The sequence below is a fragment of the Neofelis nebulosa genome, chromosome 5, assembly GCF_028018385.1.
Source record: "Neofelis nebulosa isolate mNeoNeb1 chromosome 5, mNeoNeb1.pri, whole genome shotgun sequence".
In the NCBI taxonomy this organism is placed as follows: domain Eukaryota; kingdom Metazoa; phylum Chordata; class Mammalia; order Carnivora; family Felidae; genus Neofelis; species Neofelis nebulosa.
Window position 1 is genome coordinate 113614156 of NC_080786.1, and position 26628 is coordinate 113640783.

General features: G+C 33.3%; 1 protein-coding gene across 1 annotated transcript in view; it reads right to left on the reverse strand.

Moving 5' to 3' along the window:
- Nucleotides 1-757: 757 nt before the first annotated feature.
- ARL6 (ADP ribosylation factor like GTPase 6) overlaps nucleotides 758-26628 on the reverse strand; it is a 40231-nt gene continuing 14360 nt past the window's right edge. Inside the window, exons 5-8 of the mRNA XM_058731664.1 lie at nucleotides 26161-26255; nucleotides 11185-11314; nucleotides 7270-7325; nucleotides 758-1286 (exon numbers count right to left, since the gene is read on the reverse strand). Coding sequence (XP_058587647.1) covers nucleotides 1261-1286; nucleotides 7270-7325; nucleotides 11185-11314; nucleotides 26161-26255 — 307 coding nt within the window. The 3' untranslated portion in view covers nucleotides 758-1260. The remainder of the gene's footprint in view (nucleotides 1287-7269; nucleotides 7326-11184; nucleotides 11315-26160; nucleotides 26256-26628) is intronic.

The window sequence follows — 26628 nt, forward strand, 5'->3', positions numbered from 1 at the left end:
CAATCATAGTTACTATAACACGCCTGTATTTACTTACCTTTTGCCTCCTATTTTTATCATTTTTACACCTAAGGATGTTTAAGATGTTACACGTTATATATTGCAGTTTTTCTTTATATGCAGTATTTTTCAGGATTGACATCATTGCTCTATATACTATTTTCTAGTGGTTAATTTAAAATGAAAGCTTCTATTTAAAGTTCACAATTATAAGTGGTCTTTAAGTTTTGAGAACTAACAAAATTTGCATAGAGTAGATGCCTGGCATGTGTCTAAAATTCTAAACATTTTTAGCAGCTTATGCTCAGGAAAAACATTGTTTGGTGAGTCACAATCTACTTTAACAAAGTGCTCTGGCAACTGGAGGCATTTTAAAGAAAGAAACAAGAAGTCCACTAAAATAATTATTGAAGAATTGCACTAATTCATTTTTATACCTCTTAATATTAAAATGCAATATATTCATTTAGCCAATGAAATAAAGTTAGATACTATGTATGAAAAGGTCCTCAAATTCTCCCTCATTAAATTTTAAGTTCTCTAAAGATAAAGAATATATCTTATTTACCTTGTATCACCGTTGCCTAGGACAATGACAAACTAGAGTAGGTGCAGAGAGGTTCAATACATATTCACTGGATGGATAAATTCAGCTTCACTTGGTCTCAGATAATTTACAAATGCTTGACATTAAAACACTAAATATTAAGTTAACACAGCATTAATCTTTTCAGCATAAACAAAGCACACTAGTTGGTATATTGCATATAATGTTTTATTGACAGTGACATATAGTAAAAATGTTATGTATATATTAATTACCCATGGTCCCTTATAAATAAAGTTCTTCCAAGCACAATCGTACTACAAAGTCATATCATAAACTAAATTTTTAGAAGACAATTTAAAAAATAAAATGCATTAAAGATATTATAAATCATGATGAGATATTGAGATGGCTTATAACTCTGACTTTAAACATTCTAATTACAATCAAATGTAGACCTTTACCAAGAAGTTGGTAATTCTGTGGAAAGAGCCCTTCTGGGGAAAGATTCAATTTTAATATAATTAATGGTCAGAATAGCATACCTGCAGTCCTATGTTCTTAAAAAGCTCATTCAGAGTCCATAAATGCAAGCGGAAGATTATAAAGTATTCTTAGATGCACAAACATCTTTTAAAAATTTGAAGTATTCAGTTTGCCTTAAGATACATTCCTTGAATTGAAAATTGTTGAAGTTTCCAAATACTATCTTTTCAGGTCTTCACAGCCTGGATCTGATCTGATAATAAAAACCAAATAAAAAATTATCAGTCTCCACAGGCAAGATCCATTTTCTAAAGTAATCCAAAATAAATCTATAAAAACACTGTAGAAACGTATGCACACACCAGTTTTTTTAAAAGCACATACTGTAGTTTTTGTTTTTGTCATTGTACATACACATAGTTAAGAGTCAACTAGTTCTCTAAGGCTTGTATGAAAACTAGGAGTCCCTTGCCTCATCTCTTCTTTCTCTCTTCACAAGTAACTGCTTCTAACTCCCTGTTAGGAGATTTAGCTCTGTATCTCTAAATATACTTTTATTCTTCTTCTTAAAATATCAGTTCCTTCAATGTAATATGAGACTTCAGTTCTCACATACTTCTCTACCCTGCTCCTCTGCAACCCTCATTATACTTCCATTACTCCCATTTTTCTACCATATTAATATAGTCATCAGTATGAGTAGGTAAACGCTATTAACAACTGAGACAGGTTGTACCCCCTTCCCTGTTACTCTTTCTTTCTTTTACATTTTGTTTTCTCCATTTTAATAATTGTTCCTCATTCTCCAACCCTGCCTATCTGCTTAATTTTTTAAAGTACTTAACATAAATTCAATCCCACTACTCCCACACTGTTTAAGTGTGGAGTAATGAAACACCATTACATAGCCTATGAATTTCATTCGTATTATGAAATTATTTTGAATTACATAGCCTATGAATTTCACTTTCTTGAAGAAATCTTAGAGTCTTCCAAAACTCTAATCTGGACAAGTTGTTCTCTGTGCTTGCCCAGTTATCTTGATATGAGATCTTTCATTATCATTCTAGGATTTCATTATCTTTCATTATCATCCTGAGGATCCATCCCACATACTCTTATTCCTGTTTCGTGGTCTCTTATTTTCTCATCTTGGTTTATTCCCTTGTTTTTTAAGAGTATATCTCTCAATGGCCGCCTCAGTAAGAAGTACAGAGGTACATTCTTGAGACTGTGCATGGCTGAATATGTCTTAATGCTACAATCACAATACAATGATACTGCCTGAGCATATAGTTCTCTTATTTTCCCCTTGGACTTTTCCAGGCATTGCCCAATATTTCACAGCTTCCAAATACTGATGTTTACAAGTCTGATGCTATTTCTGCTTCCTTATGCTTTACATGAAACTTCTTATTTTCTTCCCAGGAAGCTGGTAGGATCTTCCATTATCTTCAGTGTCGAAATTAAGTAATGATGAGCCTTGGTGTGGGAATATTTTCATCCACTGCATTGGGCTCTCAAGAGGCCTTTGAACTAAAAACTCATCATTTAGTTCTAGAAAACACTGGTGATTTGATGATTTTTCTCCCTCTTTCTTCTCCCTTTGTTCATTCTAAAACTCCTATTATTTGGATATGGAGCCTTTTTTTTTCTTTCCGATATTTTTTATCTTTTTGCTCCACTTTCTGAGAGAACGCTTCTATCTTATCTTCTTTTTATTGACTTTTCAATTTCTTCTAATATTTTCCAAAAACTTGTTTTTTTTTTCCTTTGGTCCTTTTCAAGTAGTATCCTGGTCATAGTCATGAAAGTAATACCTTTCCTTATCCCTTTGAGGATACTCTAATACGTTTTTTGAAATGTTTTCCCTAAATAAAAAGTAATACCTTTTCTTATCCCTTTAAGGATAGTCTAATAGTTTTTTGAAATGTTCTCCTGGGGCACCTGGGTGGCTCAGTTGGTTAGGTGTCTGACTTCGGCTCAGGTCATGATCTCTCAGTCCGTGAGTTCTAGCCTGACGTAGGGCTCTGTGCTCACAGCTCAGAGTCTGGAGACTGCTTTGGATTCTGTGTCTCCCTCTCTCTCTGCCCTTACCCTACTTGTGCTCTGCTCTCTCTCTCTCTCTCAAAAACAAATAAATCTTTTAAAAAAATTAAATTCTACTTCCACCGATCTGTTTTTTGTTTGTTAATGTTCCATAACTTATAATGTTTAGGTCCTCAAATGCCTGGTGATCCTTTGTCACCTTCTCATAAGTATGAGTGAACACTATAAAGCTGACTGAAGTTTCAATATGTGTGTGAGGCTTGTCAAATGTGGTCTTTATTCTAGTGTAGCTAGCTAAGCCATTTTCTTGGAAATCTTTGATGTTAATACTTGTAGGTCTTTCTCTGGCTGGTCTTACTCCTCAAAGATGACTTTTTATATCCTGCCTACTGCCGGTGTCTTCTGGGAGAAGTAGGAGAAGGAAGACGAGGATTACAATATTTGGTATCACTCCTCATTTTCAGATCAGCTCTGCCACACAGAGTTGTGTTTGGTGTTCCCCAGTCAAGATATTGTTTGACTCTCTGCAAGAATGAACCTTCAGTCTTTTGTGGGGCAAGAAAATATAACTGTTTTCTCTTTTCAGCCTCACCTCATCCTTAGTTCCACTTTCCATCAATAAGCCTTTGAGGGGATCTGAAATGTAAATTGGGATGCTTTCCAGCTGTCCTCAGTGCTAGTTCAGAATTCACCTTTCTCAGGTCTGTTAAGTCATTCAACATGCATCAGGCATCCAGCTTTCAAAATTTGGTTGACATCTTTGTCACTTCCAGTTTTTTGCCCTTGTGGGTTAATGTCTTTAAACAAAAGTCCCCTTTCTGTTAGTGAGATTTGAGAAGGGGAAGAAACTAAGTATGTGTTCATTCCTCCATCTTTCATGGGAATACCCATATGCATAGTTTATAAAAGTCTTATATTAAAAGTTTGGAAGCAATAACTTTTCAATACAGGTAAAGTGATAAAATGAGTACATTTCATTAGTCATGCGGAAAAATTTCTTTTTATAAATATCTCATTTGAAAGTTTCAGAGCTAGAAAACAACTGATACCTCTGCAATGGTTTCTATATATTCTTTGATGGTTTTAAAAAATACTTCATAGTCTACTCAGGAGTTCTTGTCTTTGGGCTGTAAAACATATGTAATTATTGAGAATCCTTCCATAAGAGAATGGAATCATGGCACAAAATATGTCATTTAATATTTTACTCAAAATTTTTCAACCTTAAAATAATAAGATTAAATTGTTCATTAAAATGAACCAGAGGCTTTCTTGTTTATCATGCTAGGAAATTTCAGAATTCTGGAAGCAAAATGAAGAGATATAAATGCAGAATATCTATCCTTCACAGTTAAATTTACATAAAAATAAGTTTGGCTAATAAATTAACAGCTATAGGCACAGACTAGTCTCCAATATTAACTGCTACCTAATTTGCAAAATAGGTTTTTACCTCTTTTTATTTATTTATTTATTTTTTTTTTCAACGTTTTTTATTTTTTTATTTTTGGGACAGAGAGAGACAGAGCATGAACGGGGGAGGGTCAGAGAGAGAGGGAGACACAGAATCGGAAACAGACTCCAGGCTCTGAGCCATCAGCCCAGAGCCTGACGCGGGGCTCGAACTCACGGACCGCGAGATCGTGACCTGGCTGAAGTCGGACGCTTAACCGACTGCGCCACCCAGGCGCCCCTTTACCTCTTTTTAAATCCAGAGAGATAGTAGGAGAATCAAAAGGTAATAAGCTATTTACTATCATACAGGAAAGATGAAAAAAAGGATCTCCTATTCATAACCAAGCTGATTACAATTTTTTTTTTAAATTTTTTAATGTTTTTATTTAATTTTGAGACAGAGAGAGACAGGGCATGAGCAGGGGAGGGGCAGAGAGAGAGGGAGACACAGAATCTGAAGCAGGCTCCAGGCTCTGAGCTGTCAGCACAGAGCCTGACACGGGACTCGAACTCATGGATTGTGAGATCACGACCTGAGCTGAAGTCGGACGTTCAACCAACTGAGCCACCCAGGAGCCCCATACAATTTTTAATCTAGGTATTAAGTTTCTTCCTCTCATAAATAGAGAGTAGTTAGGTGAAAGGGTAAATTTAACATTCATTGGTTTTTTTCTTATGCTAGGCACTTTAACAGAGTGTTTCATTTAACCCATACAATTTTTGACTTTTACTTTGTAATTGTATAGATGACAAAATTATATTCACAAGAAAATAATATATGATTGTTAATTAGTTAATAAGTAGTAGAATAAATCTGCTAGACTCAAAAGCCCAAATGCTTTTCATTACTATTCATGGTCCCTACATACAATAGGGAAACTGCTCACAGAAAACTGCTATAAATGTTACATAAAATAATACGGTAACACAAAGACATAATACTATTTCCAATAGTGTATTCTCCGTACAAAAAGGGAGGTAAGATGCGGAGATTATGAATCAGAAAAATCAAAGACACAAAAATTAGGTAATTAGACCAGAGTTGGCAAGTGGCACTGCGATGTTGGATCGTTACTGACACCTAGTGGCGTCATTATTGCAGACAATATAAACCGGAAAAAAAAAAAAAAAGAGAACTATAATTTATCAACCTGTTTTCAGTACTATGATTTTATGAGCAATAGTAGGGTTTCTCTCTGTGCTATAACTTCACTGTGAGCAATAAACACTTGTAAAGTAAGAAATCAAGGCTGAAAACATGCTTCTGGCGTCTTCTGTAGAATGTTGCTCTGTAATCTGTTTTACGTGGGAATCAGTCCCATTAAATCATCGGAAGTGTAAACCACTTCTTTATCGCAATCTAAGAAACTAAGTTGGTGTGTTCACAGAAAAATTCCAGTTATTCTGCGAACCATGAGAGGTTCTCAATTATGTTTTACTTAATTGTAAAATATGACTATAATATTCTTTGTAGTTTAATGGTAAATGTCATGATGTCTACACAAATACAAGACAGAAAAAAAGACAGTCTGTGCACTTTACTTAATACCATACTTTACTAATAACACATAAAAATATTTATCAGATGTACATTTAGTACTCTGAACCAGAGAAAGGTCTCTTTCTGTATGGGCAAGCAGCCTATTCTTAGATTCATGAGGACATGAACAAGAGAAAACAAAATCACACATAACTGGTATTAAAGGGTTAGTGTAGAAGAAATTAAATTTATAGCCACAAGACTACAACTAGAATTAAGAATATTTTGTCATTCACCCTTGCTCAGGGCAGGGAGATTCCTGATAGGAATGATCCTCAGCTCTACTCACAAATGGACAATTTTTGGCCTGACTCTCAGGGTCCCGTAATAAAAAAGACCTACAAAACTTGGTTTTGTTCACACCCATTGCTCTGCGTGGGTCACTTCTTTAAGCCATTCCTGTGGTTAGTAAACAGTGTAATCTTAGAGGAAATGCTAGATGTTAATTTATTCCTTCATACAGTAAGCCTGTACCAACCTATGACAGCTATTTTGATGAATAACAAAATTGCAATATATAAAACATCAATACAATACCAGTATTTATAACACTAAATGAGTATTAAAAATTGTGTAAGGGTGCCTGTGCGGTTAAGTGTCTGACTCCTGATTTCAGCTCAGGTCATGATCTCACAGGTTCGTGAGTTCAAGCCCCATGTCAGGCTCTGCGCTGACACTGCAGAGCCTGCTTGGGATTCTCTTGTCTCTCTCTCTCTGCCCTCCCCACCTCAAAAAAAAAAAAAAAAAAAAAGAAAGTTGTATAAACATGCTATGTATAAATGGAGCTATACATAGAATTTAGCATGATTCTTAAAAGATATATGCCATGCAAACTTACTTTTTAAATATTGACAGTAAGGCCTAAAATTTGTCCCAAATTTCAAGTGTGCTTCTATTACTAGATATGATAGAAATTTGTTGCCATAAATTATAATTATTTTCTAGAGTTATCATATATATTGAATTGTAAAGATGCAAATACTTTATTTAAATAAACCCTTTAGAAAAATGTAATAGAAGCAAATATAGCAAGGTACTGGATACTTACTGTATTGTTTTTTCTGACAGCAGAAATAAATGGAAACAAGAGGGAGAAAGGCTATGATATAACAAAAATGAAATGTAAAAGGAGGAAAAAAATGTGAATGGATTGGAAACAAAGGCTGAAAATGCACAGTGTTTTGTGATGTACCTTGAAGCCAGTCTACACCTTCTTGCAATCCTTCTCCTTTTATGGCGTCACTAGCACTGAAATAAAATCCATAAGAAACATATCCATTTCACTACATCATAGAACATAAGAATAAATAATTATAATTTTGCTATATGGCAAATTATTATATTCTAGTAACATATCTGAGCAAAGCTGGTTAAGCACTGAAACTGAATATACATAGGAAATAAAAGTCTAAGTGCTCAGGAAAAAGACATGATAAAATTATTCATAATTTATATAGACATTTGAAAAAGCATATCACTAAAAAATTATTATTCTACTTTGCCCAGTCCTAGTGACTCAAGAGCATTTATTTATTAGAAATGTATGACTTCGGTTACAATTTAGCCACATGATGGAGTGGCTTTATTTGAAATGGAATTTGGTATCTGTAAGGTATAAACCTATGATTATAACTTTGGTAAAGTGGCAGAATAAAAAAATCTCAGATTTCAATCATACTCTTATACCTACTGGCTTCAGGAACCTGGATTGATTACTTAACTCTCTGTCTCAGTTTTAGCATCTATAAAATGATGGTAAATTGACTAACATAATAAAAGGCAAAGGATTTTTATAGCATCAGATCACCTTTTTCAAAGACATGGACTGACAGCATTTAGTATAAACAATTAGATTTCCTGAATGATTAGGGTTCCTTTTAACTGTGCTGAAGCAAGATTTAAAAATGTACCTAACTACCTAAAATAATTAGATGCAAATAAAATCAGAAATTACTTCCAAGGCATTACTTATTAGATTACAAATGACTTATCATAGAATTATTTTTTAAATAGAAAGAAACCAACAGCATTGATACATAATTATTCAAAGCAAATTATAAATTATCCATATCAGTAGCAAAACATCAGTAACTAAAATGCTTAAATCAAGAAAGATCAGTGTATTGATTTTTATCACACATCTATAGTCCCAAACAAGACTATAGTCCCAACCAAACAAATAATACAATCGAAAAACTTTCTCCCTTTACTGGAGATGTTAATACTGTACTAAAAACCTTGCATCTTTTCCTAATAATTCCCAAATGTATGAACTCTACCTCTCCTTTTGAACTCGTCATCAGGTCTATAACTAGAAAAAAAGCCAAAGTTTTTACCATGTCTTACAAGGCCCAATGGGGTATGGTCCCTGGCTATTTCTCAATGGCCCCATCTCCTATAATTTCCCCCTAGATTTCTGTTCCAGCCAGCCTGGACTTCTTGCTATTCCTGGAACACACCAGGCACATTCTCACCTAAGACTTTTCACTTGGCTGGTCTCTCTGTCTGGAAAGCTATTCCTCCAAGCCTTCGCATGAATTGCACCCTGACTTCAATTAGATCTCGCAGAGAGAGCACTTCTTATTATTCTCTCTCTTATTATCCTACTTTACTTTTCTTCATCCTTCCAGCTGACATTTTATATACTTATTTATCTGTTTCATTATCTGTTGCCCTCAAAAGAGAGTAAATAAGCAAATACATATTGTACCAGGGACTTAGTCAAAGAACACACAAGAAGAATATTAATAAAATCAGACCCTGAAAATCAGAGTTGACTACCTGTTTAGTACAACGATGAAAACCAATGATTAAACCACAGAAATTTTCCTATAATTTTCCAGGCTATGTTTCTCTATAATCTCTTGTTTATTGCCCAGTAAATTTACTTGTACCTAAGGCAAGAGAGATACCATATGTTATCTCCGTATTATTGAGTGTTACCTTTATCTGTAAAACGGGAAAAGAAAAATAACTGTATTTTCAAATTTTTTTTTTTTAATTTTTTTTTCAACGTTTTTTTATTTATTTTTGGGACAGAGAGAGACAGAGCATGAACGGGGGAGGGGCAGAGAGAGAGGGAGACACAGAATCGGAAACAGGCTCCAGGCTCCGAGCCATCAGCCCAGAGCCCTGACGCGGGGCTCGAACTCACGGACCGCGAGATCGTGACCTGGCTGAAGTCGGACGCTTAACCGACTGCGCCACCCAGGCGCCCTGTATTTTCAATTTTTTACATGCTTTAAAGAAAATAGCAAAAAATAAAAAAAAAAAACTTAACAAATGAAACACTAATTAGAACTTAGTGAGATATTTTTTGAATTAAGAAGTCAATATTATAGATAAATTTCTTCTGTAAGTTATATAGAAAATATAGAACCAGGCAATATAATACTCCACATCATTACAATGTCAGGATGTTACTTTTTCTCTCAGTGAGAAATATTTAGGTGTCACAACTGAATAAATAAATCTATTAAAATTCAATCGCTGATTATTTTAAGTAGAAAGATTTTTTCCATTTGCAAAGTAAATTTCTATTCCAAAATTAAAAGTAGGACTATATCTTTTACTAATATAGACACATTTCTTAATGTACTTCCTATCAAAACAGTCCCAACACTTAATACAATGCAAAAATTAAAAATTATTTTACTTTAGATATTATCAATTTAGGTATGATTTAAAGAAATACAATGTTTCTAGCTTAAGATATTTCTTTACCTAAAATCCCTCCTTTCTTTACCAACCAAATACCACAGAACCTCAAATCCAACTCAAAAGACATTTAGTAAAATTGACTCTCCCTCTGATTTCAAAGTAAGGAGGGTTTTACTCAAGATATGCAGTGTTTTGCTCCTGGGTAGAGATGCTGTTGGCCCTGAGTACTGAGGCATTTTAAGGGCTTTTTCAAGCTCTCTTTTATACTATTCCTTTTTCAGAACGAAGGTTAGTTCTAAAAATTCTTTTCTGAGCTCTACTATCTCCTTGTTCATACTGTTTCTCCTTCTAGAGGCAGTAGATTTCTCTGCCTCTGTTAGGCCTTTCTCCATAAAAACCTTCTTTAAAAAAAGGGGAACTGGAAAGAGAAGGACATCTTGCAGCAGGAGAAGGTAGGTGGGTGGACAGAAGGAAGCTTAAATTAATGTAAGGCCGGCACTAAAACACTAATGCATCACTTCTGGTAATCCTTATTGGAATATTTTGGAGGAAAGACACACTGGAGTTAAATGTATCAACAAGAAACCACTTTCCAAATAAACGCTGAATAATAATGTCAGATACTAATTATTTCAGAGTTCAATTTTATTAGTATGTCCAAATGAAATTATTATTCCCATTTCTATATACTCATACAAACCAAAATTTGTTGTGTACATACTAAGTACCTGGCACTATTATCATTCTAGGGGTTACAGAGTGAATAAAACTGATAAAATCCAAGCTCTCATGGTGCTAATGCACTAGTATGAGAAGATGGACTATAAAAGAAGCAATACCCAGATAAGACATTGCAATAGAAATATAAAGCAAAGTGTGAAAAAACAAGGTACAGAGGTAAGATATAGTAATATTCTGGAGGATTATCAGGAGGGGTCTCTCTCCTGAAGGAGGTATAATAGCAAGTCAGGAAAATTATTTTGGATAAAAGGAGTAACACGTGCAAATGTTCTTATGGGATTGTAGATGGCTGATACAATGTGCAGAAGGAAATCAGTGTGGTTGAAATGGGGTGATTAAGTGGGCTAAATTATTCTTTTAAAGAGTGGTTTATATTTTTCTATCCCTAAAAAGATTTTAAAAGTTTTTTTTTTCTAAGACTTACTTAGTTAAATAATCTCTACACCCAAAGTGGGACTCAAACTCACAACCCCAAGATGAAGAATCACATGCTCCACCAACTGAGTTAGCCGGGTACCCCAGGATTTGAAAATATTTTAACAATAATATATTCATGAGCACTTGCACTGACACAATTCTATACAACAAATCCCTAGCTTATATCCTATCATGTTACGTCACTTACACGATAAGCTTGGCAAAGAAAAATTGAAGCTCAGAGATTTTTTTCAGAATGATAAAATGAAAAGTAAATATAAAACTTTACCAAATGTGCCATGGTTTATCTTTGATGTTCTCTAAACACAGCAGTTGAGACACTTTTACAGATGTTACTGAATCTCTAAGATCCATTTTGTTTGCAAAGAATAAGATTGGTATTCGGCGGTGCTTAATATCTAAAAGAGAAGAAAATAAGACGATCATCACACCTCCAGCTTTTTGGTCCTTCCCCCCAAATTCTTAAAACTAAAATTCACTAAAACTGTTTTCCAACCTCTTCTTTCTATATCGAACATACACAAACATTTGAAGACATGTACTGTCAGGCATGTATTTGAATGATAGGAGAATTAAAAACAAACAAACAAACAAACAAAAACCCTTTCTTCTTAAGACTATCTGCCCTCTGGTTGGAGCTTTAAAACAAAGATGAGTGAGGTGGGAGTTTGGGCTCGTTAAGCAGCTACTGAGCAGCACCTGCAAAGGGATTAAATATTTTGTTTTTATTGTCAGTAGAAAGGAGGCAAACTTCAATGAAGTAGAAGATAAACTAGATCTTGATTTTAGATTTTAGTCACAGTTTTCAGATAACAAGCTGGATATTTTAACAAGATATTTTTTTTACCTTGTTACAATTTTGGAAATATTTTCAGTTTTGAATAGATAACACCTTTAAATAGTTCAAAACTCAGAAGACACAACATGGTATACAGCAAAAGAATCTCCCTCCCACCTGTCCCAGGCTATCCACTTGTCCTCTCTAGAAGAGTTAACCCATATTACCTATTTCTTGGCATCTTTTTAGAAATATTTGCAAACAATTATTATACATTATTCTTTATACAGATAGTAGCAGACTATTCAGTTTTATATATTTTGCTTTTCACTTAATTTCATATCTTGAAGACCATCCCATATCAGTACATAATGAGCAGTTTCTTCACTATTTTAACAGTTGCAGAATACTGTCTGTTAGTACTATGTGCCATAATTTGTATAATCTGTTCCCAGTGAGATATATGTGTTGTTGCCAATTTTTAAAACTATAAACAATGCTGAAATGAATAAAAGTGTACACAGCAAATTTTGCACATGAGCCAGCACGTTTATAGGTTAAATATGAGAAGTAGAGTTGCTGGTGAAAGGATATGTAAATTGCTATTTTGACAGTGATTACTGAAAGGCTTTCCCTTAAAAATTGTATCAATGTATACTTCAACAACAATGGATAAGAATTAATGTTTCCAGTGCCCTTGCCACAAGACTGTTATCAAACTTGTTGATCTTTTCTATATGACAGGGGATAGGTAAAAAGTACTACCAGAATATGTTTACTTTGTTTTGAGAAAGGTCAAGAATTTTTCTATATATTCAAAGGATATTTCTATTTCGTCTTTTATGAACTATCTTACCCTATCCTTTCCCCATTTTTCTAGTAAGTTTTTATTTTCTTATTGATTTGTAGGAACACAACAAGTAGTAAGGGAAAAAGTCCTCTAGCTATGATATAAACTGCAAATATTTCCCCTTGCTTGACATTTGCCTTTGACTTCTCATGGTTTCTTCTAAGTCAAAACTTTTTAAATAGTAAAATTCATCAATCTTTTCTTTTAGGATTCTGGGTTCTGTGTTATAGTTAGAAAGGTCTCCTCTTGCCTATTTTATTTTTATTTTATTTTATTTTATTTTATTTTATTTTATTTTATTTTATTTTATTTTATTTTATTTTATTTTATTTTATTTTATTTTATTTTATTTTATTTTATTTTATTTTATTTTATTTTATTTTATTTTATTTTATTTTATTTTATTTTATTTTATTTTATTTTATTTTATTTTATTTTATTTTATTTTATTTTATTTTATTTTATTTTATTTTATTTTATTTTATTTTATTTTATTTTATTTTATTTTATTTTATTTTATTTTATTTTATTTTATTTTCCCTGTAATTATTTTAAACTTCTCCCATACTTCTCCCATAGTTTCTTCTACTGCTGTAATGCTGTGATTTTTACATTTAAATATTTAGTCCAGCTAGAATTTACCCTGGAACAGAGAATGTCAGAATGGATAAAAAGAAGTTAGACATATCTATATGATGTTTACAAGAAACACACTTGGAACATAAGGACACAAACAAGCTGGGAGGAAAAGGATAGAAAAACATTATGCACACATGTAAATGTAAGAAAACGCACATGGCTACCCTACTATCAGAAAAAGTAGTGTTCGGGGCACCTGGGTGGCTCAGTCGGTTAAGCGGCCGACTTTGGCTCAGGTCATGATCTTGGGGTCTGTGAGTTCAAGCCCCGCGTTGGGCTCTGTGCTGACAGCTCAGAGCCTGGAGCCTGTTTCAGATTCTGTGTCTCCCTCTCTCTGACCCTCCCCCGTTCATGCTCTGTCTCTCTCTGTCTCAAAAATAAATAAATGTTAAAAAAAAAGATTAAAAAAAAAAAAAAGAAAAAGTAGTGTTCAAGATGAAGGGTATTAAAGAAAAAGACCGCATTTTTTGGTTATTGTTGTTCTCCGTGCAGTTTGCTTTATGTCAGTGTTTTTTAAGTTTTTGTTTAAATTTGTTAATTAATATACAGTGAAATATCAGTTTCAGGTGTACAATACAGTGATACCACACTTCATACATCACCTGGTTCTCATCACAAGTACACTCCTTAATCCTTATCACTTATTTAACCCATCCCCCCTACCTCCCTTCTGGTAACTATCAGTTTGTTCTTTATAGTTAAGAGTCTGTTTCTTAGTTTGCCCCTCTCTCTCTGAAAAATGCAGGCATTTAAAAATTATAAAAGTGTTGATCGTTTACTCAAGAGGACAAAACAATATTAAATGCATATGTATCTAATAAATAAGCTTCCAAATATATAATGCAAACTTTGACAGTATTAAAGGGAAATATAAAGAAATCCACAATCATAGGTGGATACTTCAAGGCCCCTCTCTCAGAAATTGATAGAATAGACAAAAAAGATCACTAAGAATGTATAAGATGTGAACACTATCTATCAACTGACATTTACAGACCCTTCATCCAACAACAGCAAAATACATATTTTACTTAATTGCAGATGGAAGAGTCACCAAGCTAGACCATATACGTTGGGCCATATATTCCTAAGGATGAAATCATACAGAATATGTTATTCCATCAAATGGAATTAAGTTAGAAATCAATAACAAAAAGAAACCTCGAAAATTCTCAAATATTTGGGAAATTAAATATAATTTATATTTATATTTATATTATATTAAATATAATTTATATTTATATATTTATATTATATTAAATATAATAAATAATCTAAGGGTCAAAAAAGAATTCACAAGGTAAATTAGAAAATACTTTAAATAATAAAACAAACATATCAAAATTTGTGACATGTAGGGATGCCTGGCTGGCTCAGTCTATTGAGCATCCAACTCTTGGGTTTGGCTCAGGTCATGATCTCACAGTTTGTGGGTTCGAGCCCTGAATCAGGCTCTGGGCAGACCTGACTCAGCTTTAGATTCTCTCTCTCTCTCTCTCTCTCTCTGTCCCTCACCTGCTTTCTCTTTCTTTCAAAATAAATAAATAAACTTAAAAAAATTGTTTCCAACTGAAAAAGGTAATAAACACTGAAATACAATGTAAGTATAGAATTTTCATAATAAAACAAAGAACAAAAATTAACAAAAATTTTAAAAAGACAAACCATCAGAGGAAATTAACAAAGCCAGAGTTCTTAAAAAGTTAATATAATCAATACACTGTTTAAAAGATTGAGCAAGAAAAAACTGAGGAAACATAAATTATCAATATCAGAAATGAAGGAAGATACATAGATCTTATAGACATTAAAAGGATAGTGAGAGGATATTATAAACAGTTTTATGCCAGTAAACCTGACAATGGAGATAAATTTAAAAATATGGTCATAAATTACCAAAAGTGACCCAAGGAGAAATACAAAACTTTAACAGACTTATATCATTTTAGGAAATTTAACTCATAATTCATAGTCTCCCTACTCCCTGACACTCCTTGCACACACACAAAATCCCAACCCAGATGACTTCATTGGTATATTCTATCTAACAGTTAGGGAAGAAATAATACCAACTCTATCCAACCCAAAAAATAAAATAAAAAGAGAAAGAGTAAATACTTTCTAACCCATTTTATGAGGCCTCTATAACCTTGATGACTAGAGCATTTTAAGAAAGGTATAAACCAAAAAACCTCATGAGCACAAAAACAAAACTCTTTAGTAAAGTGTCAGCAAATCCAATTCAATGATATATAAAGAGGTTAATAATCAATAGTCAAATGAGGTTTAATTCAGAAACGTAAGTTTGGTTTAATATATGTGAATCATACTATCATTGCAATAGATGTAGAAAAAGCATTTGGTAAACTATGACATGAGTTTACGATGGAACCTTTTGGAAAATTAGGAATAACAGAAAATTTCCTTGACCTAATAAGGAAAGATATAAGCAAACCCTACTGAGCAGCATACTTAATGATAAAATGTTGGATGCAAAGAATGGGAGTAAGACACAGAAACAACGTAAGTGTCTATCAATGGATGAATGACAAAGTTAGTGAATAACATGAGCTTGAACTATGCAGGTCCACTTATACATGCCTTTTTTTTTTTTCAATAAATATATTGAAAATTTTTTGGAGATTCACCAACAATTTGCAAAAATCTGTAAACAAATCATGTAGCCCAGAAACATAGAAGAAAAATTAAGAAAAGGTTAGGTATCTCATGAATGCATAAGATACATATAGATACAAGATGAATTTATCATTTAATATCATAAAAGATATACAAATCTATTATAAAAAGTTAAAATTCATCAAAATTTACATGTACATAGACCAAACATGGCAGCATTCAGTTAAGAGATATGCAAACAAATGTAAAGATGCAGTATTAATTCATAACTGCATAAAATTAACTGCAACACATACTGTACCACTGAGATAATTTCAAAGTCATCTCCTGCACCTGTTGCAGTGAGCTTAAGTGTTGAAAGTATCTGTTTAAAATGCTATTTGACCCTAATCATCTCTATGTGAATTCTTCTCTCCAGTAAATCGTGTATCACAGTAAAAGTTATCTCTTACAGTTCTCACATATTTTTTCACCTTAGTTTGTGCAATACTGTAAACCTTGAATTATATGGCACCCATACAAAGTCCCACCAGTCATCCTGGAAATGAAAGAAGCAAAGAAAAGTTATGACGTTACAAGAAAAAGTTGAATTGCTTGATATGTACCATAGATTGAGGTCTGAATCTGTGGATGCCTGACATTTCAAGGTAAATGATTCCACTATAAGGACCAACATAAAAAAAAAGAAAAGGAAATTCATGAAGCCATTGCTGCAGTTATGCCAGCAGGCATGAAAACCTTGCACATTTCATGAAATACCTTTTCATCTTGTATTGAAAATGTAGCTTTTATGTGAGTGCAGGATTGCTATAAGAAAGGCATCCCTATAGACTCTAACATGATTCAAGAAAAAGTGAAGTTATTATGTGAACATAAAGCAAAAGGAAAGTGGAGGATTTAGTGCTAATAAAAGATAGTCTGATGGGGCTCCTGGGTGGCTCAGTTGGTTGAGTGTCTGACTTCGGCTGAGGTCATGATCTCGCAGTCCATGAGTTCAAGCCCTGCATCAGGCTCTGTGCTGACAGCTGGGAGCCGGAGCCTGCTTCAAATTCTGTGTCTCCCTCTCTCTCTGCCCCTCCCCCACTCATGCTTGCTCTCTCTCTCGCTCTCTCTCTTCCTATCTCTCTCTGTCAAAAATAAATAAAAACATTAAAAATTATTTTTAAAGTAAAAGATGGGCTGATAATTTTAGAAAAAGATTTGGCTTAAAAAGTATCAAGATAACAGGAGAAGTAGCTTCTGCCAACCAAAAGGTAGCAGACAGTCTCCAGATGCCATTAAGGAAATCATTGAGGAGAAAGGATATCCACCTGACCAGGTGTTTAATGCAGGTGAAAGTGCCCTATTTGGGGGGGGGGGGTAGTCACAAAGGGCATTTATTAGTAAGGAAGAGTGGCAAACACCAGGATTTAGGGCAGGAAGAAAGTAGGAAAAAGGTAAGACTTAACCATTTTTTTTTAAATTTTTTTTTAATGTTTTATTTATTTTTGAGACACAGAGAGACAGAACATGAGCAGGGGAGGAGCAGAGAGAAAGCAAGACACAGAATCTTGCACAGCGCTGTGCTGACAGCTCTGAGATGTCAGCACAGAGCCTGACGCGGGGCTGAACTCATGAACCACGAGATCATGACCTGAGCTGAAGTCGGATGCTCAACTAACTGAGCCACCCAGGCGCCCCAAGACTTAACCATTTCTATTCAACATTGTACTGAAGGTCCTAGCCAGTGCAATAAGACAAGAAAAAGAATAAAAGGCATAAAGACTAAAAAGGAAGAAGAATTTTTGTTGTTAACTTCATACATAGAAAATTCTAAGAAATCTAGAGAAAAATTACTAGAATAAGTATATTTAACAACCTCCCATAATATAAATCAATATTTTCACATACTAGCAATGAACCATTAGAATATGAAATAAAATAAACTATTTACAATAGCTTTGAAAAAAAAAAAAACTTATGGATAAGTTGAATGAGTGATGTGTAAGACCTACATAGAAAACTATAAAAGATAGAGAAATTGAGAAAAGGATAAATACATGAAGTGACATACCATGTCCATGAGTTGGAACATTCAATGTTAAGTCTAATGTTAAGATCTCAACTATCTCCAAATATGATCAAAATAAAATCCCAGCACAGTTTTACAAAATTAATAAGCTGATTTTAAACATTATTTAAAAATATAGAACACCTAAAATTACTAAAATCATCTTGAAGAAGTAGACCAGGATTAGAGGATTTATCCTGACTTCAAGATTTATTATACATCTATGGTAATAAAGACAATGCAAAAGCACATAAAAGGGATCAGGGGAACAGAATACAGAGTCCAGAAATAGACACACACATATACACAAATTATATTCAATAAGCATGAAAGTTAAATGATTTTGACAAGTAATTCAGCGAAAAAAATTTTTCCCCAACAAATGTATTTTGGGGTAATTGGATATCTGTAAAAAAAAATGCAAAAATTAATTCAAGATGGGTTTCAGGCCTAAACATAAAAACAGAAACTATGAAGCTACTAGAAGAAAGCATAGGAGAACATGTTAGTAATCTTAAGTCAGTAGGCACAGATTTCTTAGAGAGGACATAAAAAGCTTGTATTAAAAGGAAAAAATGAAGGTTGATGGAGGGAGGTGAGTGGGAGATAGGCTAGATGGGTGATGGGTATTAAGGAAGGCACTTGTGATGAGCACTGGGTGTTGAATATAAGTGATGAATCACTGAATTCTATTCCTGAAACCAATATTGTACTGTATGTTAACTAAAACTGAAATTAAAAATAAAAATTGAAAAAATTGATAAATTAGACTTCACCAAGATTAGATAAATATGTTCATTAAAAGATACTGTGAAAATGGGACACCTGGGTGGCTTAGTTGGTTGAGTGCCCAACTCTTGATTGATTTTGGCTCAGGTCCTGATCTCACAGTGTGAAACTGGCCCTGCATTGGGCTCTGTGCTGGCAGTGTAGAGCTTGCTCAGGATTCTCTCTCTCTTCCTCTCTCTCTGCCCCCCACCTCTAGATAAACTTAAAAAAAAAAATAATGTGAAAAAAATAAACAGGTGAGCCACAGACTGGTAAGAAATCTTCAAAACACATATATTTGACAAAGGTATTCTATTTAGAATTTATAAAGAAATGTTAAAATTCAATACTAAGACAAACAACCAAATTAAACACATGGGCAAAAGATTTAAAAAGATCATTTTACAAGAGAGGGGTGCCTGGGTGACTCAGTCAGTTAAGCATCAGGCTCTTGATTTCAGCTCAGGTCATGATCTCATGGTTTGTAAGATCAAGCCCCACGCTGGGCTCTGCGCTGACAGTGTGGAGCCTGCTTGGGATTCTCTCTCCCTCTCTCTCTGCCCCTCCCCCACTTGCACACACTCTCTATCAAAATAAATAAATATTTTTAAAAAGAAATTTTACAAGAGAATGTACAAGAATGGTTAATAAAATATGCAAAAGTGATCAACATTTTTAATCATCAGTAAAATAGAAATTAAAAGCAAATGAGATCCTATTACACACCTTGTTGAAAGGCTAAAGTGAAAAAAATATATTATAACATCAATCATTGGAGAGGATGTAAAGAAACTGGAACTCTCATATATGTTGTTAAGAATGTAAAATAGTATGACCACTTTGAAAAATCAAAGGGCAGTTACTTTAAATATGACCCATATGTCTATCCTATGACTCAGCAGTATCATTCCTAGGAATTTTTCAAAGAGAAATGAAAGCATGTCTACAAAAAAGTCTTTTATAAGAATGTTCATATTGGATTTATTCAAAATAGCCCTAACCTAGAAACAGTCTAGATGTCAATCAACAGGATACTGGATAAACAAACTGTTGGATATTTACACAACAGAATGTTACATAGCAATAAAAAGGAATAAACAAGTGATATATAAAACAATATAGATGATTTTCCACAACATTATGCCAAATAAAAAAACTTATGCACAAAAATGTATGTGTTCCCCCTCCCCCATTTACATGAAACTGTAGAATAGACAAAATTAATCTGGTGACAGAAATCAGATTAGAAGTTCTCTGGTATGAGGTGAGGAGTATTGACTGGGAAGGAGTGTGAAAGAACTTACTGGGGTGATGAAAATGTTTCTTGATAGGCAGTGTAGTTACATGAGTGTATGCATTAGTCAAAATTAGTGAACTATATAATCAAGATCTAAGCATTTGACTATACACAACTTATAGATCAATTTTAAAAAGTTCATATACAGGGTGACTGAATGGATAAAAAAAAAAACAAGACCCATCTATACACTGCCTACAAGAGATTACTTCAGAATCTAAAGACACATACAAACCGAAAATGAGGGCATGGAAAAAGATTTCCCATGCAAATAGAAGCAAAAGAAAGCTGGGGTAGCAGCGCTTATGTCAGACAAAATAAATATTATTTTATTTATTTTTATTTTTCATTTTTTAAATATTTTTTATCTTTAAGTAATCTCTATACCCAACGTGGGTGTACAGTCTGAACTTATAACCATTAGATCAAGAGTCGCATACTTTACTCACAGAGGCAGCCAGGTGGCCCCAGATAAAATAGACATTAAACCAAAGATTATAACAAAATACATAGAAAAGCAATAAATAAAATAAGGAAATCAATCCAATAAGAGGATATAACAAGTGTAAATATCTATGCACCAAACACAGAAGCATCTAAATATACAAAGTAAATATTAATAAATATAAAGGGGAGAAATTGACAGTAATATAATAATAGTAGGGGACTTTAAGATCCCATTTACATCAATGGAAAGATCATTTAGACAGAAAGCCAATAAGGAACTTTATTCAGTGGCACTGAACAACACATTAAACAGATGGATTTAACAGATATATACAGAATATTCCATCCTCAAACAGCAGAATACACATTCTTTTCAAGTAGACCTGGAATATTCTCCAAAACAGAACATGTTAGGTCACAAAATAAGTCTCAATAAATTTAAGAATACTCATATTATATCTTTTATGACCACATTGGTATGAAACGAGAAATCAACTACAAGAAAAAGGACAGAAAAAAACACAAATACATGGAGGCTAAACAACCAATGAATGGGTCAATGAAGAAATAAAAAAGGAAATAATAAAAAATACCTACAGACAAAAATGAAAATACAATGCTTCAAAATCTTAGGGAAACAGCAAAAGCAATTTTTTTTAATGTTTATCTATTTTGAGAGAGAAAGAGCAGGGAAGGGGCAGAGAGAGAGGGAAAGAGAGAATTGCAAGCAGGTTCCACACTGTCAGCACACAGCCTGATTCGAGGCTCAATCCCATTAACCGTGAAATCATGACCTAAACTGAGATCAAGAGTCAGATGCTTAACCAACTAAGCCACCCAGGAGCCCAAGGCAGCAAAAGGAGTTCTGAGGTAAGTTTATAGCAATACAGGCCTACATCAAGAAACAAACAAACAAAAAATCTCAAACAATCTGAGCCTTTATCTAAAAGAAATAGAAAAAGAACAACAAACAAAGCCCAAAGTTACTAAAAGGAGGAAATAAAGTTCTGGGTAGAAATAAATGAAATAGAGACTAAAAAACCAACACAAAAGATCATGAAACCAAGATAAACAAAACTGATAAATCTTTAGCCAAACTCTTCAAGAAACAAAAAGACAGAAAGGACCCAAATAAGTACAATCAGAAATTAGAGAAGAACAGACACCACAAAAATGTCAAGGATTATGAGACTGCTATGAAAAATTATATGCCAACAAATTAGACAACCTGGAATAAATGGATTAATTCCTATAAACATAATCTTTCCAGACTGAATCAGGAAGAAATAGAAAATCTGAACAGACTGATTGCTTGTAACAAAACTGAATAAAAAAAAAAAAAAATCAAAAGACTACCAATAAACAAAAGTCTGAGACCAATGGGCTTCACAGGTGAATTCTATCAACATTTAAAGAAGAGTTAATATCTATCCTTCTCAAACTATTCCAAATAGTAGAAGAGGAAGGAAACCTTTCAAATTCATGCTATAAGGCCAGCATTATTCTAATACCCAAACCAGAGAAAGACACTCTAAAAAAAAAATTACAGGCCACTATCTTTGATGAACACAGAGGCAAAAATCCTCAAGAAAATGTAGACAATCAAACTCAACAAAGGATAATACACCATAATCCAGTTGGGTTTATTCCAAGGACATAAGGATGTTTCAATATTAGCAAATAAATCAGTGTGATATACCCCATTAACAAAATGAAGGATACAAACCATATGATCGTCTTAATAGATGGAGAAAAGCATTTGATAAAATACAACATCCATTTATGATAAAAACCCTCAACAAAGTGGGTTTAGAGGGAGAACACCTAAACATACTAAGGTCACATGAAAAACCTACAGCTAATATCATATTCAATGGTAAAAAACTGAACATCTTTCCTTTAAAATTAAAAACAAGACAATGATGTCTACTCTTGCCACTTTGATTCAGCATAGTATTGTGAGTCCTAGCCACAGCAATTAGACAACAAAAAGAAATAAAAGGTATCCAAACTGGCAGGGAAAAGTTAAACTGTCACTAACTATTTGCAAATGACATACTATATATGGTAAACCCAAAAGCTCCATCAAAAACTGTTGGAAACCAATAAATGAATTCAGTAAAGTTGCAGGAGGCAAAATTAATATACAAAATTTTGCTATATATTTGTTATATATATATACACAAAAATCTGTAACACATATTGCATTTTAATATACAAAATCCTTAACCAAGGAGGTGAAACTTACACTCTGAAATCTGTAAGACTCTGATGAAAGAAATTGAAGACAACACAAACAAATGGAAAGATATACTATGATCATGGATAGAATTAATATTGTTAAAATGTCCACTCTACTCAAAGCAATCTACAGATTTAATGCAATCCCCATCAAAATACCAATAGTATTATTCACTGAAATAGAAAAAATAATCCTAAAATTTGTATGGAACCACAAAAGGCCCCAAATAGCCAAGGCAATCTTGAGAAAGAAGAACTAATCTGGAAGTATCACAATCCCAGATTTGAAGCTATATTACAAAGCTACAGTAATCAAAACAGTATCATACTGGTAAAAGAAAAATAGATACATAGATCAATGAAATAGAATAGAGAGTCCAGAAATAAATCCATGCTTATATAGTCAATTCATCTACAACAAAGGAGGCAAGAATATACAATGGAGAAAAGCAGATAACCCTGATAAAAGATTGCTAAGTTTTTAAAAGTGAAAAAGTCACATAAAAAGTACGAGCTAGATAATTATTACCCAAAATATTTGAATAAGCTTAGGTTGTCTGATAAAAATACCAGTGATTGTTGTTGAGCAGGAAGAATTATTAGAAAGTCCCACACTCTTCCCATTCTATTCCTAATAAATCTACACTTCTTTTAAACCACCACCTCTTCCTAAAAGTCATAGCACAAAGACCACTTAAAATCTTTTTGCAGGAGTAAAGCTATTAATGCAGAGTTCCACAATACTTACTGGAGAATTGTACTGTGGAGAAAAAGAAAGAATATCCATCAATTGGTAAATGATAGAATAAATGTGGTACACTCATAGTATGGCATATTAGGCACCGTTAAAAAGACTAATTACATATATGCAATTTGACTTGAAAGGATTTCCATCATTCAGTGTTATCTGAGAATAGACAGATCAGAAGAGTATAGAGAATATGATCTGATTTTAATAAATAACAATGAGAAAAAAAAATACCAAATTGTTAATACTGGTATCTTAAAAGGGGATAGAGGCTGGCAGTTAGAGTTTAAAAACGTAAAAGATCTATTTCAAAATATTTCTCAGAAAAAATATATATGAAATGCTGTGATTGCACATACCTATATATACATACATGTATGAAAAAATGGCAACCAAAATAATTTTTATTGTTTATTTTATTATTTTTAATGTTTATTTTTGAGAGAGAGAGAGAGAGAGAGAGAGAGAGAAAGGGCGAGCATGTGCTTGCAAGTGGGGGAACGACAAAGAGAGGGAGACAGATCCGAAGCAGGCTCCTCACTGTAAGTGCAGATCTCCACGTGGGGCTTGAACTCCCAAACCGTGAGATCATGACCTGACCTGAAATCGAGTTGGCCATTAACCGATTGAGCCACCTAGGCACCCCATAACCAAAATAATTTTAAATACATGGTGAAATACATGGAATTTTACTTCCTCCTTTCTTCTTTATCAATCTATATTTTTGGCTACTGACACCTATTCTTTTTATGCAACCAAAAAAAAGGGTATTTTTATTTTGGGGCAACCTGGAAAACACTGCAAAACCTTTGAAATTTCATTCTTCACAGAGCTAGAACAAACAATTCTAAAATTTGTATGGAACCAGAAAAGACCCTGAATAGCCATGGCAATTCTGAAAAAGAAAACCAAAGCTGGAAGCATCACAATTCTGGACTTCAAGCTGTATTACAAAGCTGTAATCAAGACAGTATGGTACTGGCACAAAAGTAGACATATAGATTCATGGAACAGAACAGAGAACCCAGAAATGGACCCATAAACATATGGCCAACTCATCTTCAACAAAGCAGGAAAGAATATCCAATGGAATAAAGGCAGCAAATGGTGTTGGGAAAACTGGACAGCGATGTGCAGAAGAATGAACCTAGACTACTTTCTTATACCATACACAAAAATAACCTCAAAATGGGTAAAAGACCTAAATGTAAGACAAGAAACCATCAAAATACTAGAGAAGAACACAGACAGCAACCTCTTTGACCTTGATCTCAGCAGCTTCTTACTAGACATGTCTCTGGAGGCAAGGGAAACAAAAGCAAACATGAACATCAAGATAAAAAGCTTCTGCACAGCAAAGGAAAAAATCAACAAAACTAGAAGGCAACCAGGGAGAAGATATTTGCAAATGACATATCAGATAAAGGGTTAGTATCCAAAATCAAAGAACTTATCAAACTCAACACCCAAAAAACAAATAATCCAGTGAAGAAATGAATAAAAGACATGAACAGACACTTTCCCAAAGAAGACATCCAGATAGCTAACAAACACATGAAAAGATGCTCAACATCACTCATCATAAGAGAAATACAAATCAAAACAACAATGAGATACAACTTCAAACCTATCAGAAAGGGTAAAGCTAACAACTGAGGAAACAACAGATGTTGGTGAGGATGTGGAGAAAGAGGAACCCTTTTGCACTGCTGGTAGGAATGCAAACTGGTGCAGCCACTCTGGAAAACAGTACGGAGATTCCTCAAAAAATTGAAAATAGAACTACCCTGTGACCCAGCAATTGCACTTCTAGGTATTTATCCATAGGATACAAAAATGCTGATTCAAATTGGCACATGCACCCCAATGTTTATAGCAGCGCTATCAACAATAGCCCAATTATGGAAAGATCCCAAATGTCCACTGACTGACAAATGGATAAAGAAGATGTGGTATGTGTATATATGTATATGTATATATGTATATGTATATATATATATATATACATATATACATATACATATATACACATACACACACAATGGAGTATTACTCAGCAATCAAAAAGAATGAAATCTTGTCATTTCCAACAACATGTAAGTAGAATGTATTATGCTAAGTGAAATAAGTCAGAGAAAGGTAAATACCATATAATTTTACCCATATGTGGAATTTAAGGAACAAAACAGATGAACATAGGGGAAAAGGAAAAATAAGATAAAAAACAGACAAGCAGGCAAGCCAGAAGAGACTGTTAAATAAAGAACAAGCTGAGGGTTGCTGGAGGGGCTTTGGGTGGGAGATGGGCCAAACAGTGATGGGCATCAAGGAAGGCACTTGTTGGGTGAGCATTGGGTGTTATATGTAAGTGATGAAACACGAAATTCTACTCCTGAAACCATTATCACATTATATGTTAACTGACTTGGATTTAAATAAAAATTTTAAAAAGTACATGCAAAAGTAAAACACGTGAAAATTTAAAAAAATAAAATAAAAAACATATATAATGTGCTACAGGTAAAGATATGAGTTCTGAATAATTACTATATTTTAAAATTGAAAATAAAGGGGAGTAATATACTCATTACTGTTAGAATTGTTGAATCATTGTATTGTACACCTGAAACTAATATAAAACTGTATTGATTATATTTCAAAAAAAATTCAAAAATTTTAAAATAGAGATAATTACATAATACCAGTAACACTTTCTGCCAACACTAAAGAACAAAACATCTCATGTAAACAGACCCTCAAGCACAGATGCCACAAACACACAAACATACCTGGATGATTCAGAAGAGTATCAAGTTCTTCTTTGGCCACAACCATTCTTAATCTATCACTACTATCAATGACAAAAATAATGGCTTGTCCTTCTCTGTGTAACATAAAAAATGAGAAAAATTAACGATAAACTCATACATTTTTCCATATTTAGTATTCATCTGCATTTCCTAACCTGTGTATTATCTCTTTATTTATTAGTTTATATGAGTGATTAATATATTATCATTAGTCATATTTTATGTAAAGTAATTTGTTCTCAGTTGGTTGATAATATGGTAAATTTAATGACTTGTTATTTCATAATTTTAAAAAATTATAAGTAAAATCATAATTCTATTACACAGATACAATCATTATTAATACCTTGGTGTAAGTCATTTTTGACATTTTCTTTGTGTATACTCACATATGAATATCTACATTTGTATTTAAATGGAATCTTGCTGTTTTACATCCTGACTTTC